Consider the following 22,905-nt stretch of genomic DNA (forward strand, 5'->3'; position numbering starts at 1 on the left):
ACATAAAAACATGTCATATACTTGGCTGTTATCACTGCATGCCCTTAGACAGCATTTTTTTTTAAAAAGTCAGCCTTCTTTTATCTCAGTGTCTTAAAAAGGAGCTGACTTGCTCTAAGCATGCTCCTATCATGTATTCTAAAATATATAAACCAGGAATTTATTCACAGAAGGGAATTCTTATGCCATCTTCAAATTCAGGCCTGTTCTGCCACTAATAGCTTTTGTAAAGGAATAAAATTTACAGGAGATTTTTTTTCAGGTGTTGGAGCATTTTTAGTCCTATTGAGCACTTTATTTGAAGTATTTAGCTTTCAAAGTACACAGATATTGCTCATAAAAATGTTAGGGTCATGCCCAGCAGTGTACCTGCATTACATTTTGACTTTACTGGATTTCAGCACATATTTACACTGCTTGCTTATCAGTACTCATCTAGTTAGCAGAGAATTAAAGGAAGGTTGCTAGGGCTGTGGTTTCCATGGCTGATGAGAGTCCCAGTGTAGCATTGTCAGGAATGGAAATGCTGGAATCAGTATGCTGGTATAGCTGTTTATGAGTTTCCAGATGCAGTGGGCTCTAAAGCTTCAGCTAGAATGAAGATCAACAATTTGGGACTGTGGACAAACTTGTGCGTTTTCTGGCAATAGAAAGAAAGTACCATAGAGCTGGAATATGATGGTCTGTGACTCTTGAAAGTATTGGTGAAATTTGATATCACTTAGACTTTATTTGCTCCCCTTTAAACTTCTCATAATTGGTTGAGTGAAAAGGAATTTTAGTTAAGATGGATAAAATTACATTTTTCACATAGTATGTGACAGCGTCAGTCTTTTTTCTGTCTGAACCAATTCACATGCATTTTCTCTTCACGTACACCAGTTTACTTCATTTTCAGGGCCAACGTCATACTTCTGCCTTATCATAAAGGCACAGACTGGAAATCCAAAAACACAGCCTCTTCCTGGCCAATACTTAATGACTCATTGAGTTTTTTGGGTTTGTTTCTCTGTTTTAAAAATGGAACTAGTTGGATTGTAAATCTGATTTGCAAAGCATTTAATTCTTGGAGAAGACAAAGAAACAGAACTCAATTTCCTTAGTTTTCCACTCTGTCTTACAGATAAATGAAGTAAATGCACAAATGAATCAGCTTATTGAGAAAAGAATGATGAAGTATGAGCCAATTGATAGTAAATTTTCCATGTATCGCCAACAGGTAAGAAGGAACAAAACAGTTTTTTAAGCAGAAGCAGTAGAGCAATTTCAGACACTGATTGTTTTACATACTGATTTTTTCTTTATTTAGCATAAATCAGTAGAAGTACATAATAACGGCGGACAAAAAGAAAATAAAAAGCTATTGAACATATGTATGTGTTGGGCTGAGTCAAACAATTGCTTTCAGTCACGTTAGTGAGTTTGTATAGACAACTGCCCTTAAGCGGTTAGGTGTTGCCCTTCAGCTGCATCACAGTAATTTTGGAAGGATCATTTTGGAGGAGCTATTCTGGTAAAGCTCCAGCTGTGGACAGATTCTTAAAAGGCAGCATGTGGGCTGGCTGCTGCAGTCAGACCTGGATGCAAGGCTTGCTTTCAGTTAGAGCCCTTGCTTGTGTTTGACCACATGCTATTTCTGCCGTTACATCTAGTAAAAAGATATTATTTGATTTTTTTTTTTTTTTTCATCCTGAGGCTATAAAACAGTCCTTCTATAAAATAGACTGTCTAGTCTAGTCTTAGTAAATTCACAAGTTATCAAAAGGTTTTATGTACTCTCAGATTTTCAGAGCTTATGCAGAAATGTAAGTGATTTCTTCTCCAGGCAACTTGTACTGCTGCTATTTTACTGAAGATTTTCATGATGATGCTTATGGTGATGGTTTAAAAAATAAAAAGGCTTAAGTAAAAAATATCAGTGGGAGGAAAAAAATTGTGATCAAATGTATACTGCAGTTCAATCACATACGCAATATGGAACACACCATTATGTTTTGTAAGAGATGCTCTTCTTCCCGAGAGAAAAGCTGCTACGTAATGTGCTGGTACCACAGACCAACTGGCTTGTGGTAGAGCTGTGTTCAAGGGAGGAACCTCTCCAGGAGTTCAGGTTGCTGCTGTGAGTTGAAAGCACATGGTGGTCTTTGCTTTGTTCTGCCAGGGACTGGCTTCTGTTTCTCAAAATAATCATATATATTGAACCACAATTTGTCACTGCAGATATCTCATGAAGCAGAGCTGAGATACTACCCCAGCAGAATTCTGTTAGATATATTTTTAGAAATAAACCTGATCCTTTTAACCTAGTGTGAGAAAACCAGTGTGTGTTTTGCTTCGTTTTTTCTTAAGTTTTCTCATTCATATGAAGAAACCAAGCATGCCTCCAAATTCATGGGCGTGCATCTAAATTAATATGTTGTGTTATTTTAAAATATTTTGAAATAGTATACTTTATCAAGATAAAAATGCTTTTTGTTTCCTGAACTAATGTATACTTATGTTCCCAAATCAGTTAGCTTCTGGTCAAATCTTAGGTAGTTTTAAATATTCTGTCATGTATAAAATACTGTTTTTTAAATGCTTTATCTTCTAGACTCAAAAATAATGAAATCTGTAATCGACACTATTTCTGTACTATATTGCTTTATTCATCGTCTTCTAGCTATTTGCCAGTTCTGCTGTTAGCATAACATATTTCTGTAGGTTGGAGTAGGTTGGAGTTATAAAAATCTGTATTATGACATTTGTGAAATCTTGGATAACTTTCTAGTTAAGCCATGTTGGTGTATCTTACATATGCACAAAAATGGACTAAGCAGAAGAAATGGAGCAGCTAAAATGCCTACCTTTTTCTTCAATGAAAATGAAAAAACGAGGTGAGGAAATGTAAATCTAAAATGTAAAATAAATCAACATGAATCTGGTATGCTTGAAGTCTTGGCTGTACTGAAGAAAGTTGGGAGTCTGCAATCAACTTCAATGAAGTTGTGGTTTAACCCACTGTATATAATGAGTAATCGATGCTTTTTTCTTTGCAGTGAGACATGCTCACATTTCCTAATGAAAATCTGTTTCTGACAGTTAAAATGTGGTTTCAGTGGTGCAATGCCTGAAATTTAATGGATTACATTTTACTAATGACTAAACAAGGCAATTTTTACTTTACTTGTCCATATGCATTTTTAATGATCGTGCAGGCATCTATAATTTCCCGGAAAAAGGAAGCCAAGGCAGAAGAACTGCAAGCTGCTAAGGAAGAGATGTCCAGCACTGAAAGGCAGATGCTGCAGAAGACCAGTCAGGCCCATGAGTTAGAAGGCTCTGAAGTTCTGAAAGGGGATGAGGTATGCAATGTAACTGTGACTATAAGAAAGAGGAAATTTGTAAGAAATGGACCAATATTTGTTAACTTGCAATTTCCTTTTATCTTTAGAGTAGAATAACTGCTTCTACAGTATCTTAGCCATTTTCATAGTACATTGTAAAACTACATGGCCTCAGCACTGCAACAGAGTGGCCTCTGTTTTTTTAATGCACATTTTTTGTCATCAAATTCCAAAATTAACATATTTGAAGATTTTCATTTTTTTTAATGTGCAGATAGTACAATGCTGTCTGGTGCTTTTAAATGCTTTCCAATATCTATGCTGCAGCAGGGCTTGATTTGTAGCTATTTTTAAATTATTAATTTAAATTTTTTACATTGTACCTAATAGATTGAAAGATACATGAGGACTTAATATTGGGCTGTCTTAACATTCCAGACTCTGAGTCAAAATAATGTCAATATCGTCACAATGGTATGACCAGAAATAACTAATTATAAAAGTCAACAAGACTAATGAGGGTATTAGGAATACAAGTAGTAAGTAATGTAGATTAATTTTATTGTTTATTATATAATAAAAATCTGCATTACTATCCATTCTCTATATATAATCATAAAGCATGATACCATAAAATTATCAGAAATGCAGTTAGTCCTGTTGTATTTATTACCCACAAAAGTTTTCACTTAAAAAAAAATTTCCCAGACCCTCCTGAAGTTTAGCTGCAATGCAGGCTTTGCTCAGGCAGGGTTCTATTTGAGGCTGTACTTATCAAAGCAGCTTTTTCTTCTTCAAAAGTTTGCAAAGAATAAGGCTGCTGCAGCTGGGTAGTGGTTTGTCAGCAAAATGAATTGACTTTTCTTAAGACAATAATTTTTCTCAGCTTGGAAAAAGCCTACTAAGTGTATTTACAGGCAGAACCGCTAAAGCAAGAGTATTTTAGCTGCATCATTCTTTGACTTAATATATCTTTTAATTCCCTCCACATTGTGTTAATTTGCACTGCCATGATTTATCAAGAGTAACACTTTGCTTTCTTTTTCTTTGTCTGTTTCTATGCTTTTCTTATGTACTACCCAATAGAGGGAACACCCTTTGTAGAAGGAACTCCCTTCCTGATCCCATAGGACATGCCTGCTCCACAAAAATCAGTTCTCTTTAAGAGAGTGAATCAAGTATGGAAACGTGTATGTGTACACTCATGTATAATATGGAATCCATGCATACTTCACTTGCTCCATTTTGCTTTTCTTCCTTTCTGTAAATCAAGATGAAAACTACAGGTGGAAGCAAAGGCACAGAGACATTGAAGACTTAAGATGTTGATTTCTCTTACCATAACATACCATACACATTCCGCAGGTAGCAATAATAAGATGACCACTGCATTAGATTTCTCTCCACTACAAGGTTTTCAGCCCCAGTGGGCATGTTGCTAAAGTCTTTGATGATGACTTAAGTAAAAATAAAAACAGAAAGCAGACAACTGTGTTTCATGACGTGATGGGAAAGAAGTGTTGAATTAATCAAAAAGAATGCATTACCAAGACAGCAACATATGTTTTACATTATCTGTAAATGCACTGTAAGGTCTGTAGGGTAAGAAATAATTTGTGTTGTGCCTGTTTTTTGGGGGGACAACATACTCTGATCCATAGTAATCCAAGGAGAGCAGGGTAAGAGGGAAATATGGTTACAGAATCTTGTAAAAGGCTTAATAATGAAAAATTCAAGTTAATTGTCTTGCACAGGGAAGAGGATCAAGACAGAAAAAAGACAAGACCTGTTTTGAACATAACCTGCATTTCTTTTGTTAAAATATGTTCTGCTTTTGACTTTTAAAATCTTTTTAAGTCTTCGTTTTGAGGAATGAAGAATAAATGACTGAACACTTTGGACAAAACCATCAGCTTAAAATAAGAAGTGTTTGTCTTTTCATAAGAAGCATTTCTTGTTTTGTAAAATACCTTCTGCACACTGGCCCAAGGAAGCCACTCTTGTGGAAACTGTGTCCTCTTCTGGCTTATTACTTCTTTAGGTATATTGTAGTGGTACTCATGGGCACCAGTGTAGGAAGTAAAAAGAGTGTTTCCTATGGGTAAAAACTAGGAAAGGATTTGAATTCTTGATGACTTTGATCGCTTCTTTTTCAAAGGTCGCAGATTCTTCATCTGGAAAATGGAGATAGTGATATTTAATTCTTTTGTAAATATCTGCTGCGAAAAATAATGCATAGGACTTTGGTACTATAGTCTTTGTATCTCATTAAATTACATTGCAAACACTTATTACAGAAACAGTCCTGCTTCAGAGCCTAGGTTGTGAGAAAACAGGACTGATAGATGAGACAGGTAAGTTGGGAGGGAAGAGGTGATGAAGCAAAAGTGAAGGGAACAGGTTATCTCTCATCAGTAAAAGTCTCGGTTCATCACTCACCACACAACCTTTTGCTATAGATTTGTTTCTGATGTTATGCTTTTAAATTTGTATTTTCTGGTTTAGTGCTCTGTTACTCCAGCTTTGAGCCAATACTGAAGGAAATCTTGATTAATGTAGTAGTGGTGAGTCACTGTTGTGATACGTATGTTCAGTGGGTACAGAAAGAGGTTGTACATTCAACCTTCACTTTGCACTCTCTGACAACCGAGAGCTTCCTTCTGCTTTCTTGTTGCAGTCACACACATTTTACGTTTAGTTCTTCCATTTACAAAGAAGAAAAAAAAAGAGGGTTTTTTTAACAAATAGTTTTGCTGTCTTGAGTTTAAAATGGTCTTTCAATCCTGCCACATTTAACCTATCTAAATGCTACAATTAAATCAAAGAATTATTTTTCTCCTATACTCAGTATTTCTTATATTCTCTTTGTCTCACTTTGCTGTATCCTCTTATGTCATGGCACTCACAAGACTTGGCCATCGAAGAATCAGTGCCTTCCTAGCTTGTGCTCCCATACCAGTATTTGTATCTCCAGTTGAAGTCTTCTTAGCACTTCATTCACCAAAAGGTCAATCCTGGCTTATGTTTTTAGGTGCTAGTGTTTTGCTTTCTCCTCTAACCATAAAAAGGAATGTTACAGCATTCCAGTTGGTTGAGAGGTTGTGCAGCTAGATACAACTTAGAAGAAACAGCAGGGAAGAACCAATTCATTTACATCAAGCACAAAAAGGTAGGAATAAATTGTCTGCTTCAGGGATTATGAAATCTTTTTAAATACTTCAAACAAAGTACAATGAGCATGGGGTAAAGCTGGCAGGCTCCTAGCTGCAGCTGTCAGATCCTGAAAATTAGGGAATCAAATGTTGACACTTAGAAGGCTAGATGGTTCAATTACAAGTGATCCTAGGTAAAGCTGTGATATTTTTAGCTTTTTACACAACGCATTGTACTTTGCAGAGTTCAGCATAGGCCCCCAAGAACCTGGACTTTCCCAAGGTATCAGAATAGAACAGTATCATTGCTGTGCTTAATTACAGTAGTTGAATATGTTTTTGAGAATGCAGCTTACAAAGCCCTATCAGTTTGCTAACAGATATGCGAGGTTTACATAATCATTGACAGGAGTTTTTTTCTTTTAATACAAATGCTCATCCACGCCTACCTGCCCCCTGGTAAAACAATTTTTAAAATGTTTCAATTTGCGAACTGAGAAAACAGTCAGTCTTGGACCATAGATCTTGTCAGTTTTCCTCTAAAACCGTTGGGTCCATCTGAATGCACCAGGAACAGTTACCTAGCTCCAAACTAGGTGGATGGATTTTTAAGAGAGTAGCTGTAAAGGAGCTCACAACTCGAGCATTAAATGATTTAAGCCAGGAGCCAGGCTATATTATCCTATCAATTTGCTATCTTTCCCTTAACTTTTAACTGAGGTTCTAGGTACAGTTATATTCCTGTCTGTCAAAGGCTCCTTACACATGAAAATGGGAGAGTAGCTGGTAGTCAAGTTGTGAGAGCAAAAGTGGCAGATCTGTAGGATTCCTACAGAAGACAGAAGCTTTTTGCTGTAAGAAGTTAACCAGCATTTAAGCCAAATGTATGCAGTGATTCAGATAAGTCTGAACGGAACGGAATGCTCTTTCAACACCCACTGGCATGAATAAATCATCAATTTTATTGATCTGTTAATTTTCAGTGATAACTGAAAATGGTTTTTCATTATAAATATTCTGATTGATCCAAATTATTAGTAATGGCTAATTCTTTAATACTTCTTTCCTGACCAGAAGCAAGCACTTCTAGAAGAGATATCCTACTTAATGCTAATGAAGAGTTTTCCTGATTGATCTGTCCAATGAACAGGCTGTAGAATACTTTCATTTTAATAGATTGAGGTAATACTGCTCATATCTTTTAGAAGTTTGTCCATGGATAAAGCTAGTAACTCATACAACAGTGGCTGTACTAGCTTAAATTTAGAGCCTCTTAGAAAAAAAATACTGAAAATCTGTCATGATCAGGAACTTTTCCTAACTGAATTTTAATACTTTGGACAGTTTGTATCCTGTTAATTGGTCTAGTTAGAAAATTAAAACATCTGTTCCTCAATTATTAATAAAAAAAGAGATAGCTAAGATTTTCTGCAATTATTGTGCTTATGCAAATAATTTTATTAACAAAAGTATTTGGAACCTTGTTTAGATTATGCATTTCAGAAAGAAATGTATTTTCTTTTTTATAGATACAATTAACATGTTATTTTCTGTAGTTCTTTCATATGAAGAATATTTTGATTACTATCACACAATCAAATTGATACAGTAATCCAGAAAATACTATTTTTGAAGATTTGACTCAAAAGTGAGGGATTAATCTGGGATTTGCTCTTTTCTGAAAACAAGTTTATCCGTTTTCTCCTTTAATGACGATCTTGGAATAAGAACCTTGTGAAGACTTCACATGGGGCAAATGTTAGTTTTAAGGAGATGAAATGATGGGCTTAGAGTGACAGCGTAAGACTTAAGCATTAGAGGAGCTGGGCTTTGATCCCAGTTCCGCAGTGCACTGAAGCATGTGGTCAACACGCTTATGTGCTTTCCTGGAGGGGGGTAACCTGCCAGACTCCCTGTGGTCCTGGAGAAGCCATTTTAATAGCTGTGGTTCGATTTGTCGTATTTAGAATTGTCGTAATACTTAATTACTTCACAAAAGCATGGTAAGACTTAATCTGGTGATAGCGATCTCTTTCAGACTGGAATAAGTGGAGAAGCATAAAGTACTAGCGTTGCTGGATTCTTTCAATAAAAATGGAACATAATACAGGAAATCTGCCTAGGGATGCTAGATACCTGCATGCTTCAGGACATGATGTGAGAGATGAAAGTTCTGTTTTCATTCACTCTATTTCATAATCTAGATTCCACGCTTGTTATGTTACAGTCACCCGTAAAAATAGCCAAATCAAAAGCCATAATCCTTCTTTGCTTTCATTTGGATAGTTTTTATATCTCAGGAGGCTCCGACTCAGCTAGCAAACATGAGTCTCCAGGCTTGTTTACTTTAACTGCTAACTCAGTGCCAGCATTTGGTTTTTGTCCAGTTACTTAATCTTTGAAGCTCAAATAACTATTTGTGTTAAGTTGCTTGAGAAAGAAAAGCTTACTAGCGGACATAGCCTTGAATGGTACATCACTGCGGGCACTGACAGATCCATGGGAATTCTCTCGGCCGGGCTGAGTTTCTGCACAGGGAGCAGTTGACCTGGTCTATGGGAAAATGCTGCTGCTCCGTAATGGATTCCTCTTGGTTAGTTAACTTTAAAGTGATATGGCTAGACAATGTTATTCTTTTGCGAACTATGCAAATGATTTAAAAGACCTTGTACCACAGTAAAATAACAATGTTTTAAGCATTTTAAGGGCTTGATTTTTCAACTACATGTAGATGAGAGCATGAGATATATAAAGCATCACAAGTAATGCTTACACAAATTAAAGCACTGGTATTTTACAAGAAGCTTATTTTTAAGTTTTGGAAATCTACAGAATGATTCTCAAGTTTTAGGCTGAAAAAACCTAATTTTGCCATAAGATTCCTACAAGCTGCTGGTTTAAGTGGAGTCAAATCTAATAACTCCAGCTCCAAATTTGGCCCTGGATCTAAAGAAGCCTTCAGTTAGGGAGACTTTGAGGGGCTAATCTGTGCTCCGTTTGGAGTAGATGAGGTCTTTTGAAAATTCTGCCAAGCTGGTTGATTTTCTACAGATATTATCATTTTGCTACTGTTTATATCTTGGTTTACCTTGTTTCCTGCAATAAAAGCTATGTGAAAGGTTAAGTTTGCTTTTAAAAAGCCAGAGATTGTGATAAAAGATAGACATCCATCTCCTAAAACAAATAGGTTTCACTCATCAATGTGAGCAGCTTGTGGTTCGTTTTGGATTACATTTTTATTATATAGTCCTAACTTAATCAACTAATAATAGAACATTGGTGGAATCAGTTCTTTAATCAACAAGATCCTCTGACTTCCATTGTAAAATGCATTATGCTCTGAATATGGAATATGCAAATACTCTACCTCCCACTGGAGCTATTTTCAAGACCTTAAAAGTAGCTATAGAAGTGAAGAGAATAAGTTTGCTTTTCATCCTGGGATAAACTGACAGAAAATTGTTCAGATTTGATAGCTGTATGTGTTCACATATTAAATAGTTTAATCTTTTACATAATTTTTTTTTTGCTATATTCCAATGGCCAGATGAAATATCTCAGGAACTACTTGATCAAGACAGATGACTCTGCTTCCCTTAAATTTTCCTCAGTTAGCCGGAGAGATTGTATTTATAGTTCTGTAATCTCTTGAAAATCACCGAAAACTTGGTATTTTCTAAGGAGTTGGGGAAAAAAGTATTTTGTATTAACTAAGAGGATATATTTGAATTTGCTATGAAAAAGAATGAATTCTGGTAATACTGTATTAAGTGTGCCAAGAATATAACAAAGACAGTATGGCAGTACCAGAACTGGCTCTGCTGGGCAGTGCTGTGGCTTAGGTGACCTTGGCTATCCTTGTCCTAGGTAGTACGCACAATGTAAAATGGTATTCCAAAGCCACACATAGTCCAATCTGCATAGAGCACATTGAGTAATTTGTGGGTTTGTTCTTTCACCAAAAACGTTTATAGCTTTTGGCTTTAAAAATAGTTCTGGAGCATAGCAAGAGAGAAGCAGCTTTGGCCTAGATATTGCACAGGATGGCAGATGAACAGGGTTGATTTCATTTTGGGCATTTTGCCCAGGACACTTTTTATAGAACATACAGTTACTCTGGGGGTTCTTATGCTGTGGTCACATTGGTTTTTTGGATTTATTCTTTAGAAGGGAGAGGCATAATTTTGCGAAAAAAATTAATGCACATTTCAAAATCTAAGTTCTTTTATGTTTGAGGTTTAAACTTGTATCAGTGGCAGTAGGATTCCTGTTTTCGCTTTGGGGCTGCCTGTTTTATGCTCACTCTGCACACCCTGAACCCCTCTTCATCAAAAAACGTTCTGAAGCCTGTTCTTACATCATTTGCCCTAATAAATTTTATTTGCTTTCCATCTGTGGATCTGAATGCATTTTTGAGCCGTGACTGGCATTTGCCTCGTAGCTCTCACATTAAGCATAAGAATAAGATCTAAGCCTGTTTAGACAACATCAGGGCAAAGAAAAATATTACAGGTTTGTTTCAACACCTGATATTTCAGGTGTGTTACAAATTGAACACACATGGATTCCGATGGAAATTAGCTAAGGCTGTTGATCTGTAACAATATGTTACCATCTTACTTAGTCTTTAATAAAAATATAAATTCTGTATTGCTTTACATTGAGTGAAATAGGTATTGCATTTCTCTGCTTCTATGCAAGGACTCTGCTTTTATTTTCCTGTTTTTAAACACTTAGCTAGTGATATCATTTAGATCTGCAAGAGTCAAGGAAGGAGGACAACAAAGTTCAACTATTGAGAACAAGCATTTGAAAAAAAATATAGTCTTTTCCCATGCCCTCTTCTAGTTTTTCTGCACTTTCTTATCATGTTTCTTGGTCTGCAGAGCTCTTTGGGGCTATGCACTGCTGATTTGGTGCTCTGTTACAAGTGACATTACTATTACAATAACTTTTTTTTATTATCCATGATTCTCACAACATTATGCAAAGAGTAATTACTTTTCCAACTGTCAAATGGTGGTGAGCAGAACTGAATGATCTCACTACTCAAGTGAGTGAGCTGGGACAGAAAGCAATAGAGCTGGTTTTCTTGATCTCACTCAGTGAACAAATGCAGAGCTGAAAATAAATAGACACTGGGAATCCTGAATTCCAGCCCTCTGTTCTAAACACTTAATCTTCAATATGCAGTCCAAATAGGATAATTACATTTTATATAGCAACAGTCTGTGATAAGGCCCTTTTCTGCTTTAAGTTAAATGATATTTCTATTCTCTCTCTTTCCAGTTTAAACACTATGTTAATAAGCTCCGGAGCAAGAACACATTTTATAAAAAGAAGCGACTGGAAATAGCAGAAATTACAGCTGAGTATGGTATCCTCCAGAGGACAGAAGAACTTCTAAAACAGCGCCATGAGGCTATTCAGCAGCAGTTGGTAATACACGCAATTACTGCTCCCACAGTCCATCACCCATCCTTCCCTGATAACAGCTATATAGTAAGATGGATGTTGTTTTGTTAGATTCTAATGTATATCATCCACAGCTCTTCTATCACTAGTAAAAGAGTCATTAGAGTATAAAATTTATTTTTGTCTGTTGACTAGGTTAAGCTGCTGTACTTTTATGTTCAGCAACTGTTTCTTACAGGCAGTCACGACTTTTCTGCAGTTTCTTTTTAGACTGAAGGGCTTGACCCTGCTTTTTAAAGTCAATGGTAAATCTTCACTAACTCCAGTTAGAGCAAGACTGGATTCTTAAATTAGTTTTTGGTATCCACATACACTGTAGGGGATTTGAAAATTATCAACAGCAAGAAGGATTCAAGTTACTGCTTCAAAATATATAGGAATAGTATTTAAAAACAGAGCAGGCAGGAAGGAAACATTCTAACCCCAGAATATTTGGAAGAAAATCCATTTCAGTCAGTGAAAAATTTAAAACTGGATGAATGCTTTTTCTAAGCCAGAACAGCAGAAGGATTTCTGCTCTGCATAACTGTAAGCATTCAGTGAATATATATGCATCTCAATTGAAATACTACTTCTGTAGTATTTTCTTCCAATATCAGTATTCTTGTTATCAAAATACTTTCTTTTTATTTATCTTACATCTGTTTTGTTATATGTACCTATTTTTAATTTTTAAACACAAAAGCATTTGACTTATTAAAACTGAAAATATGAAAATCCGTGGGCTAGACTTTGGAAAGATACTCATATGCAGTGGAGGATGTTGTGCTATTTCAGTAGGGTATTCATTGTTTAATTAAAAATAAATCCTGAACTGTTACCTGGTAGAAAGGAGCACCACAGCAGCAGGATCAGAGCTTTTTCTTATGATTGCTACTCAGCTAGAAGGAAGGTGAATAAACACTTATGAAGTTTATTTACAGCAGGATAACTAAGGTACACTGGTCATCTCACAGGAAAATCACAGCAGAGACAAAGCACTAGATGTTTTTCTGTGAAACTGCTACACAGGGTAAAGAGTATATTCTCATTCAAGTTTACTACCTTGTAGTAAAACTGCAGAGCTTTAACTTCATAAAGTTCTAACCACCAGATGACTAGTGCACACATTTTCCTCATAGAATCAAATACACTTTTTTCTAGCCCTGAGCATAACGCCCTGCCAAACTGCACACTGCTGTTGAAGTCTACAAGATGCTCCCATCAAGGTAGCAGTAGCTATTAGTAGAGACAAACCTTTTCTTAAACATATGGTTGTAAAAGAGTTTTGAGGATAATGGACTTGGCGTTCATAAATATATGGCACTTTTAAGAAGGAATGTTTTGCTTTTTAACAAATTGTGGATGCGTAAATCAACACTTAGCTTTCAGATTTCAGCAAATACCCTCCTTACGTGCTTAGTGAGCAAGCATTGATAAAGACTATTACATCAACGTTTAATTAAGTGTAAAGTTTATGTAATGTAATGCTAGAATTTGGTAAGATGGTATTAGTATTACTATAATGAATACAATACTTAGTTTTACTTGACATTTGTTTAAAAAATAATTAGCTACATCTTCAGATTAAACATCTGGATCTTACACACTGAACTTCTTCAGAGCCTGACCTAAAGCCCAGTCTGCTTTGTGGAAACTTTCTGTTAATTTAATTAGGTATTGAATGTGTTTACACTGTATTTACAGAAAGTTGTTATTATCCTACTGTACAGGCACTAGATAAAAAGTTACATGTATTTTTCTGGCAGCTAGATTATTAATGACTTTTAAAAGAAACTTATTACCTTTTCCACTTTCTTACAATATTTAGTCTCTGTGAAGGAATTTGCTATGTTACTTGATTAATGGACTCACATTTGGCATTTAATTTTTTGTGTCTGCAGCAAGCTATTGAAGACAAGAAAGGTATTTCTGGATTTAGTTACACCCAGGAGGAGCTGGAAAGAGTATCTGCAGTAAAGAGTGAAATGGATGAAATGAAAGGCCGGACACTAGATAACATGTCTGAAATGGTGATTTTGGTCTCAAACTGTTGTATGTCCTCAGTTTGAATATCTGCTTCTTCAGCACATAAACCCAAGTTTAATGTTTTTGTTTGTTTTTTTAATTTTCTCTTAATCTACGTTTATATATTTAAAAGATTTTCAAGGAGTGTACATCTGCAAAGGTAATCTTGAAAAAGTTTACTAAAATGTGCATTTCTTTTCATCTAAGAAGATGACATTTAGAATTATAAAAAAGATAAATCCTACAAATAACTCCTACTTTCCTCCCCTTCAGAAATATTAGGGATATCAAGTTTTGTTGCTTTTTACTTTTTTGTGATTTCAGAAGTGGTTTCATGTTTGTTCTTGCACATTATTTGAAAGAGACAAATGGTTTGACTCGTTAACAGAGTATTTTTCTAAAATGCTTGTAAATCACTGGAGTTAGGCATTTGTTAAAAAAATACTTAATATGCCTAAACAGCTAAGTATCTTGTCTTTTCCTCTAAAGTCTAATTTTCAATTGCCCTTACATCTGCCATGTTTTAATTTAACTTCCCATATAGCCATAGAAGCAAGACTGAACTTGAATTTCTAATTTGAAAATATTATAAAGGAGCAAAAAGCAAAATAGCATTCTTTGAAATCATTAAGGCACTTTTAAAATGAAGTGCCATAATTAAAGCAGAATGACTCTTAAATAGAAAGCTGGATCAAATTTGAATTTTCAGTATAAATATTGTAAAGTCACTCTGTTTTAGCATTTTCATACTTTATTTAACCTATGCAGGTTTTTTTGTTGTTTGTTTTCTTAAGGATTTCTTTCTTTCTCTGTCCACCTCTATGCAACTCCTTCATTTTCCCCTGCTCCTTAATCTCTTTGGGTGCCTGGCACATAGGGTCCCTTCCGGACTTCTCTGTGATGTTCTTGGTTGAAACAATGGGAGCAGAATTTGTCTCATTTGTGGTAATGACCCCACTGCAAGATGGGCTCTTTCCCTTTGTTAATTAGGCCTAAACTTATATATAGTTGAAGCTTCATTGCCCTTTTTTTCCCTCCATATTTTGGTTGACTTCTCTTTCTTTTCACAGTCCTAATTAAATAAATGTGTGATTAGTATCCTAGTGTTAATGTATATCATTTTGTCCCTGTATCAGGTAAAAAAACTGAATGCTATGGTGGCAGAGAAGAAGGCAAGCTTAGCTCCCGTTATCAAAGAACTGAGACAGCTGCGTCAAAAGTGCCAGGTTAGTAGGAACACTTCTCATTTTATGTAACTAAAGTCTGAATCACAAGTAAGTCTAATTTACTGGTCTCTGTAGCACTGTACAAGGACATAATCAACTCTGAAGGAAAGCTGGAAATAGCAGGATGGGTCAACAGCGATTTGCAACAGCCAACTCGTTAAAGCCTGGGATTCATAAAAGCTGACAGTGCAGGCACAAAGTCAGGCTGGAAAGTTTGTCCTTTATAGCAATTTAAAAAAATTACTACTCCAGGGGAAAATTTTAAAAAATCATGGTTCAAAACCATAGCAAAGTTAGTTTTCAAATAATTTTCAAAGCTTTTTCTGGACTTCAGCACTAAAGTTCTCAACTAATGCTCTCCTTTTTAAATGAATTGTAAATAACATCTCACCAAATGGTTGAATACATTGATCTAAATCCTATATTGGTCTGTAGGAATGACAGATTTATCCATTTGTTTTCAAAATTTTAGAGAGCTGAAAAAAAAGAAGTCATTCAGCTGCTGTAAGTTGGCTCCTTGCCATAGAAGTAAATGGAGCTATCCATTTATCTATCAACTAAATTTCCAGAAAACTTACTTCTAATGGTTTTATTAAAAGTGTCAACGACTGAAATCCAGCTAAAGCATTTGTTGTCTATTACTAGAAAGCTGGCTTTTCATAGGTAGCAAGTATATTAATCCTTCCTTAATCTCTTTTATAATTATTTTTCTTTTCTTCTTGCAAATGCTGCCCTATTAACCTACCACATTAAAGCAATGGATGTGGCTGTGAAGAGGAAATTTGTGTGCTATGTTGTGGTGTATACAGCTGATCTGCCAGTATGCGAGTGGAGGCTAGTGGCTTCCCTGGGTGTAATAATACCCGTGTGCCTGCTCGGTTTATGTAAGTGTCTGTGAGTGTGCCAATAGCTGAGGTGGATGTGTGAGACCGACAAGAACACAGTCTGTCTGAATGTCACGTGTCACTCAATTGAAGTTTTCATTTATGTACCCTTTTGCCCTTTTCACATAAGGAATTAACTCAAGAATGTGATGAAAAAAAAATCCAGTATGACAGTTGTGCAGCGGGGTTAGAGAGCAATCGCTCTACACTGGAACAGGTAAGATGGTGGCTTGTTTATGCATATTAATAAATGATCTGCAACAGGTTATTCACTATGGTGCAGTATTTTCCCTGCCTTCCCTCCGGATATGGAAAGCACAAATCCACTTCAGGTGGAAATGAGTCAGTGGTGACCCACAGCTATGCAAATCATGCCTGAAGCTGCTCTGGACCAGCTACAGTCGCTCACATCTCCTGCTCTGAATATCAGCAAATGAACACAGTAGTACATTGGTCCATCCACTGCCGTGCAGCTTTGATTAGCGAGGATATTGTAAAAGAAGATGCATCTGCCAGAAATCCTGCTGACCTAAATAGCATCTGTTAGGGAAGAATCTGACCATAAAATAAGGATTAATTTATCAAGACAAATCTTTATATGCATTTAGCGGATTCATTAAATTACCAGCCAATTCAATGGATAATTAATGCACTAAAATTGATGGCAAGGATACTTTATTAAATGTGACTGTCTTGTATTCTGGCATACAACAGTTTTTTAAAAATTCAACCTTATAGGTATAGCAAGGAGCTTGTGTGCATGTAGTATATGCCTGCCTTGAACTGTAGCGCTTTTGGGAAGGGAGGCGCTTAAACCAGCGCAGTCCTTTCAGGTGGGAACAGTGTTAATGTGTTTATATGAATCTGCTTTATCTCACTAGATCACCTCCTGTCAATTTGTCTGGACTTGATTTTTCAAGGCCTTGCCCACATAAGGAATATATTTCAAAATAAAAAAGGCGGACATTTAAAGTGTGGGTGGATATATAGGTAATTATTTTCCTGTACTAAAAGTACCTTTGTATAGCTTAATCCAAGCAAAATAAAAGAATCCACAGATGAACCTACTACAAATTAGACCTCCCATGAAAACTATTTTACAATATCAATCAAGGGGTTTTTTTCTTGGCAAACAAATCTTAGTAATTTTCTAACATATGATGACAATCACATCCACTGATTAAGCTGGACATGAGTGTCAGCAAACTCGTGCAGTTGAACGGTAGAATTCAGTTTTCCAGAGGATGGTCTGAAAATCACATGGTAACAGAGTTTTGGATTTGACAACTGCCGTGCGACCTGGAGTACATGAATTCCATTTGGATTATTGGGCTTTTTTGGCATGGACCATTTAGAGATAGGACTAACTTACTATCTCCATACTTCTCAATGTAATTGATTGCTAATTAACATACTATTAACATGCCTGTAGCTTCTAATTTACATTTTGCAGATGTGTTCCAGGAAATGCTTATTCATAACTGTATTTAGCCCTTAAGATGTGCTTAGGAACAAGAGTCTTGGCAACACTTGTGGAGTGTCTGTTAGAAGGCAGTCATATTAATAAACACCTGTTAACAACTGTTTAGCATCTCTGTGACTGAAACTGCAAATCTAAAAAAAGCCATTGTCTTTCACTTTAAAAGAGTCTTCTGTAAAGCCTAAGTTATGTAAACTTTTAAGAAATTTTCAATTCGGTATTTTGCCTGTTTCTATTACAGACTCTCATGGTTTATATAGCAACACAGGGCATCTCCTGTGGACTTTCGGTTATCATGTCCTTTGAAATCTTATTCTTGTACTACAGGAAGTGAAAGGACTTCTTGAGGAGTGTGTTCAGGAAGAAAGCAACTACCGTTACATTAACTGCATGATAAGGGTAAGATCACAAGATGGACCAAATTGTTCATTGTGAAATGAAACAGCAATTATAATATATATATTTTTTTTTTTTTTTTTTAAATTATGCATTTCTTTATAGAATCTAGAAATACAGCTGCAGCGTGCTAAAGAAGAAATGAAGGCATACATCTCCCCAGACCCACAGGAGAGACGAAAGGCAATTCGGTAAGTGTATGAATGTATTTCCTTTGTGTTAGCTTGAAGGATATTCTTAAACTAAGGCCAAAGTCAGGAATTTTCTCACTGGCATTTGAACTGGAGGAGTTCACCTGATAAATTTAGAAACACTATAATAATCTAAAAATAAGCATCTCAAATTCCAGTATATACTGCTGTAAACCTATGAGTTCTCTCAGACATACCAGAAGATTTTCCCTTCCTGCTGGAGATTATAGGCCCCAGATAGCAGTTTTAACTTGCAGCCCCTGTTGGCACAAGCTCAGAGAAGCTGTGCTTCGGCTGGGTCCCGCAGGAAGTGAGGCTCTACCAGACATAATGCCCCTGCCAAGTTTCTCCCTGAAACAAGTTCTAGTTCTTCTACTCCAGCATGCAGGAGTAGAAGTCTGCCACCTCTCAGAGAGCAGCCATATGCTGCCCTCAGAATCTGGCCATTTCTTGAAAATCTTCTACTCTTCTTTCATTATAGTAGCTACTGCCATCACTGGTACAGGAGTGGAGGACTGCGTATACTCGGCATAAATGGATTTTGTAGTTCTTACTGGAGGTAGAATGAATACTGTTCTGCACCTTCACACTAACCGTCATCTTTAAACTCATTTTTATTTACTCCAATTATAAAACCAGTTCCTTCATCCTGTGTATGTTTTTTCAGGACCTCTTGCCTTTGCCTGGTAGGGAGAGAAGCAGAAAAGGTTACAAATTGAGCTGATAAATTTTTCTGTGCAGTTTTCTATTTTAAATGATGCGGTCCTGCCACAGATTGAATTGTTTCTTGAGAATGAGATATTTTGGATTAAGTATCTGTGCTAAGAAGTCTAAATGTTACCATGTCATACAGATTTTTTACACTCTACTGCATCCTAAATATTTTTGTAAAACTATCCTGTTTGAAATTTTGTGTATGTTCAATCTTTTAATATAATGTAAAAGTTGAAACAAAATTCAGACAATAAAGTCAACAAGCTAGTTCAGCCCCATCAAAATTAAACATCGGGAAAATCCCAACCAAAACATTTATGACTTTCATTTGGTAAAAGTGTCAAAATACCTGGTTTTATTCTTCATACTTAGTTTTTTCAAAATTTCAGAATTTTGCATGAAATAGAAATGCTGTTTCCCAGCTAGTTTTATCCTTGACAAAAAAAAAAAAAAATTCTTAGATGCTAACTGTCAGCAAAATAAACAAGCTTAAATTGTTATCACTGGTTTTACAAGGTGGTCTTTTGGCATTCGCACCACAGTATTTCTCAGTCACGAAGATAAAGACAGAGGTTTTAGAATTCATGTTTGCTTGGATTGATCAGGGGTCTTTTTGGTTTATTTTTTAATGAATGGAATGAGTGAAAAACACTCTGAGAGGAGGATTGGGTCTCCTTAAAGGTGTAGTCATTATTGTACCAAGGTGTCTCCAGAGTATATCATTTTTAGTTCAGTGCAGAAGGGGTATCAGCTCTGCCTTGTATGTCTCCATCTCACCCGCTGCATCAATCAGCATTCCCACAGTTTGCTTTATTGCTTAGGCTTTAAACAGCCACAGCAATATAGTTCCTTCATGTGAGGCCTCTTCTTAGACTTCTGCATTTGTATTTCAGCAACGGGACAGATTGTTACTTGAAATCTGTGTAATCTGTCATGTCAGAGCTGTGGTTTGTGTACAGTCTTCTCTACAGTGTGCCAAAACGCTTCACAAAATTGTCCCATTCACAAAACAACTTAAAAACATGAATGAGTGGCAAAGCAAAGATAGAACTGCTTAATTAGACAACTAATAATCATTCTACATTCCATTTGAAAGCTTCAGATCATCCAGCATGCTGCCATCATAACAGCAAAAGAGAAACAGTAATTGTCTGTCACTTCTCAAAGAAGATGGGAGAATAAATTAATTTCCTAAAATGTCTGTCCTCTTAGGACTTTTTACCTCTCAGAATAATTTCTGGACCTTTCTATTGCAGTGATGGCAACGAGGGAAGCACAGGTAGTTGGTAGTGTACATAATCAAATGTCATTCAGTATCACCAGAGGCAATTTCTTCACTCATTGTGGAGTGAGAAAAGGCAGTAGTTGACCACTAAGATGTTATGGGCTCTGGAATGGGGCTATTGGCAGGGAAAGCGATGTGTCAAACTGAGCGAGAGAACTCCAGGGATCCCGGATCCCCTCAGGAGACACTGAGATGGGGTCATCTTCCTCCATCAGATCCTCATGAACTAGAAGTTGTCCTGATGCACCTTGCACTGGTACCTGTGGAGCTGCATCTGCTGCTCTAGAACACGAGGCAAAGATCACTAGGAAACAATGGGTGAGATTAATATCCATCACAGAGACCTTCTGCGAGGATCTGAGACATGAAAATGTTTTTACACTATGTAGTAAACAATTTAGGAAAATAAGAGTAAGGAAGGAATCAAAGCTACTAATGTTAGAGTGGGAGAAGGAAAAGACGAGGAGGTAAAATGTGAATGGAGGCTAAGAAGCCTCTTATTCCATTTTACAAAATAACATAAGGCTATAGGAAATAAAAGATTAATCCACTGGAAGATGATGAAACAGCAAAATTAAGCAGAAGGATGAAAAGAGAAGTGGCTGTGAGAAAAATGTTAGTGATGATGTGAAAATTCATTAGCATGAAAAGCACCACAGCTCAGCCAAGCAGCTGAGAGGAAATGCAGGTCAGACAGCAGGCACTGTCCTTTTATGGCCTCGCGGGGAAGGGGAGGGACTGAGTTTATTCCCAGATGCTAAGCAAAAAAATGCTCCAACTGAAATACTGGTGAAACGAACATCCACAATGTGAGTATTCACACAGACAAGCCATCAAAGCCAAATGCTGGAATTAAGCATGAGTCCAGCTATGTAATTCCAGGTATGGTGAGGAGAATGTGAACGGAGCATTACCACTCTCTCTGCTGTTCCTGTCTCCCTTGCTGGCTGTGGGCACAGAAGCTAGGGAATTTATCCTCTCACAGTGACTATACACATTTTTGACCTTCTGTAAGAGGTCGCACACCCGTCACGTTTAAATGAATTACAATGAAGTTCAATATAGACATCTTTGCAAAATGTAAAATAAGACAATAAAATTTTTTTCTAGACATCCTTTTAGAATGTGAATGTATTTTTCAGCAGGCACTGGAATGTAAACGGAGTAAAAATGAACCATAAATAGAACAGCACTTTTCTAACAACGTATTGAACAAAAAATGTCTTAATTCCATCCCTCTTTATTGAATATAAACTCTCTGTTCCGTGGAGTCACTTCTTAGGAATCTGAAAAGTTAATTTTTTTCTCTAAAAATAGTAAGTTGTGGGTTCTTAAATGAAGTTACTAAGTTGCGTTCTTTCCAGTCATCATTATAAATAGTAAAGAAAAACTTACTAGGAAAGACATCTAATCTTCTGATGATTACTTTGAAAAGTCTACTTAAAGAAAAAAAGTAAGTTCTCAAGGCCAAATGTGTGCAAACACATGCTGTGTGCCAGTGGAAATAAGAAGATTCAGTGTGGCTTTCCATCTCTTTGATTTGGTGAGGGTTGCTAGGGATCAGCTCTGCGGCAAGGCACTTAGAGCAGCCTCAATTTCTCTATGCAATGTTCTTCTACCCTGGGCAACTGGGAAAATTCTTTAGATGAGCCAGTTTATTTTGTATTCAGATAGTAAACTCTCAACCCCTATGTGTATGTGTTACACATGGAATCTGAATTTTTTTTTTTTTAAGTGAATCAGTGAAGATTTTTTTTATCGTCACATTTCCAGAAAAATTAAAATAAATACATAGCAATGCATCTGCATCGTGCTGTTATGCTTTGCATATTATATTGTCAGGTTTCATGTATCAAGTTTGCATATGTCAGAAAGTGATCCAGCCACTTGTTACAGACAAAGGTGTACAGCCAAGATTTTTAATAATGAATGTCAACAGTTATGCTTCTAAGCCTATATTTAGGCACCTAAATGTGATGGCTGTTTTCTGAAGGTGAGGAATGCACAGCAGTTCCATTGCAGTCATTGGATTCCTCAAACCTGGGGTGAAATGCTATTCCCCTTTGTGCCTGTATTTTCCCACTCGTTCTAACACTACATTCAGAGCAATGAAGGGCTGTGGATTTGTAAACTCTGGCACTTGTACAAATGAGGCCACTGTGGCTAACCTCAGAATATCACCAGGATAAATGCGTTATTAAAACGGGATCAGGGATATCTTACCTAAATGATCTTGCTGTTGTCTTCAAGCTGGAAGGAGCATTCATCATGCCTGCTTCAAAAACGTAAGAGCTCTTATCCAATATCACTTTTCCCAACTGCACAACTGAGAGAATCAGAGAGATCTGATCTCTGATGTCAAGGGCTATGTTGTTCATGCTTCCTCTTCTGTCTCATTTGTGAACCTCCCAATCCTTTCATAATGTTCTCTGCTTGTATCTTTGTTCTGTCCTATTACATAGAACCAAATAAAATAATAATAAAGATATTTTATATTTCCTTCAGAGAACAGTATACACGAATGATCCTTGAGCAAGAAAACCTTGGGAAGGTAAGAATGAGGTTTTTTCCTTGTAAAAAAATGGTATATTTCAGATTTTTGTGGGGCTTTTTACTAAAGACTGTGGTCAGCCTTTTATAAAAAGCATATTGCAGCCTACAAAGAAAATTCCATTACTGCTGGCATTGGTAACTAATACCCTGAAAAGAGATCATGCTCGTTCTTCGGGGCTTGATTTCCTGCAGAGGATAGCATGAGCTGCTTGTAAA

The 22,905-nt window shown here is 36.4% G+C and overlaps 1 protein-coding gene across 4 annotated transcripts in view; it reads left to right on the forward strand.

The window, feature by feature from the left end:
- IFT81 (intraflagellar transport 81) overlaps positions 1-22,905 on the forward strand; it is a 49,282-nt gene that overhangs the window by 17,812 nt on the left and 8,565 nt on the right. For all 4 annotated transcript variants that reach the window (XR_004409305.2, XR_004409306.2, XM_033008216.2 and 1 more), the window contains exons 9-17: positions 1,124-1,219; positions 3,198-3,344; positions 11,768-11,917; positions 13,837-13,965; positions 15,097-15,186; positions 16,201-16,287; positions 17,878-17,949; positions 18,052-18,137; positions 22,642-22,687. Coding sequence is in view for 2 of the 4 variants with exons in the window: in XM_033008216.2 (XP_032864107.1) it covers positions 1,124-1,219; positions 3,198-3,344; positions 11,768-11,917; positions 13,837-13,965; positions 15,097-15,186; positions 16,201-16,287; positions 17,878-17,949; positions 18,052-18,137; positions 22,642-22,687 (903 nt within the window). In the remaining 2 variants the exon portion in view is untranslated. The remainder of the gene's footprint in view (positions 1-1,123; positions 1,220-3,197; positions 3,345-11,767; positions 11,918-13,836; positions 13,966-15,096; positions 15,187-16,200; positions 16,288-17,877; positions 17,950-18,051; positions 18,138-22,641; positions 22,688-22,905) is intronic.

The sequence above is a fragment of the Tyto alba genome, unplaced genomic scaffold (genome assembly GCF_018691265.1).
Source record: "Tyto alba isolate M040663 unplaced genomic scaffold, T.alba_DEE_v4.0 Super-Scaffold_44, whole genome shotgun sequence".
Taxonomy (NCBI): domain Eukaryota; kingdom Metazoa; phylum Chordata; class Aves; order Strigiformes; family Tytonidae; genus Tyto; species Tyto alba.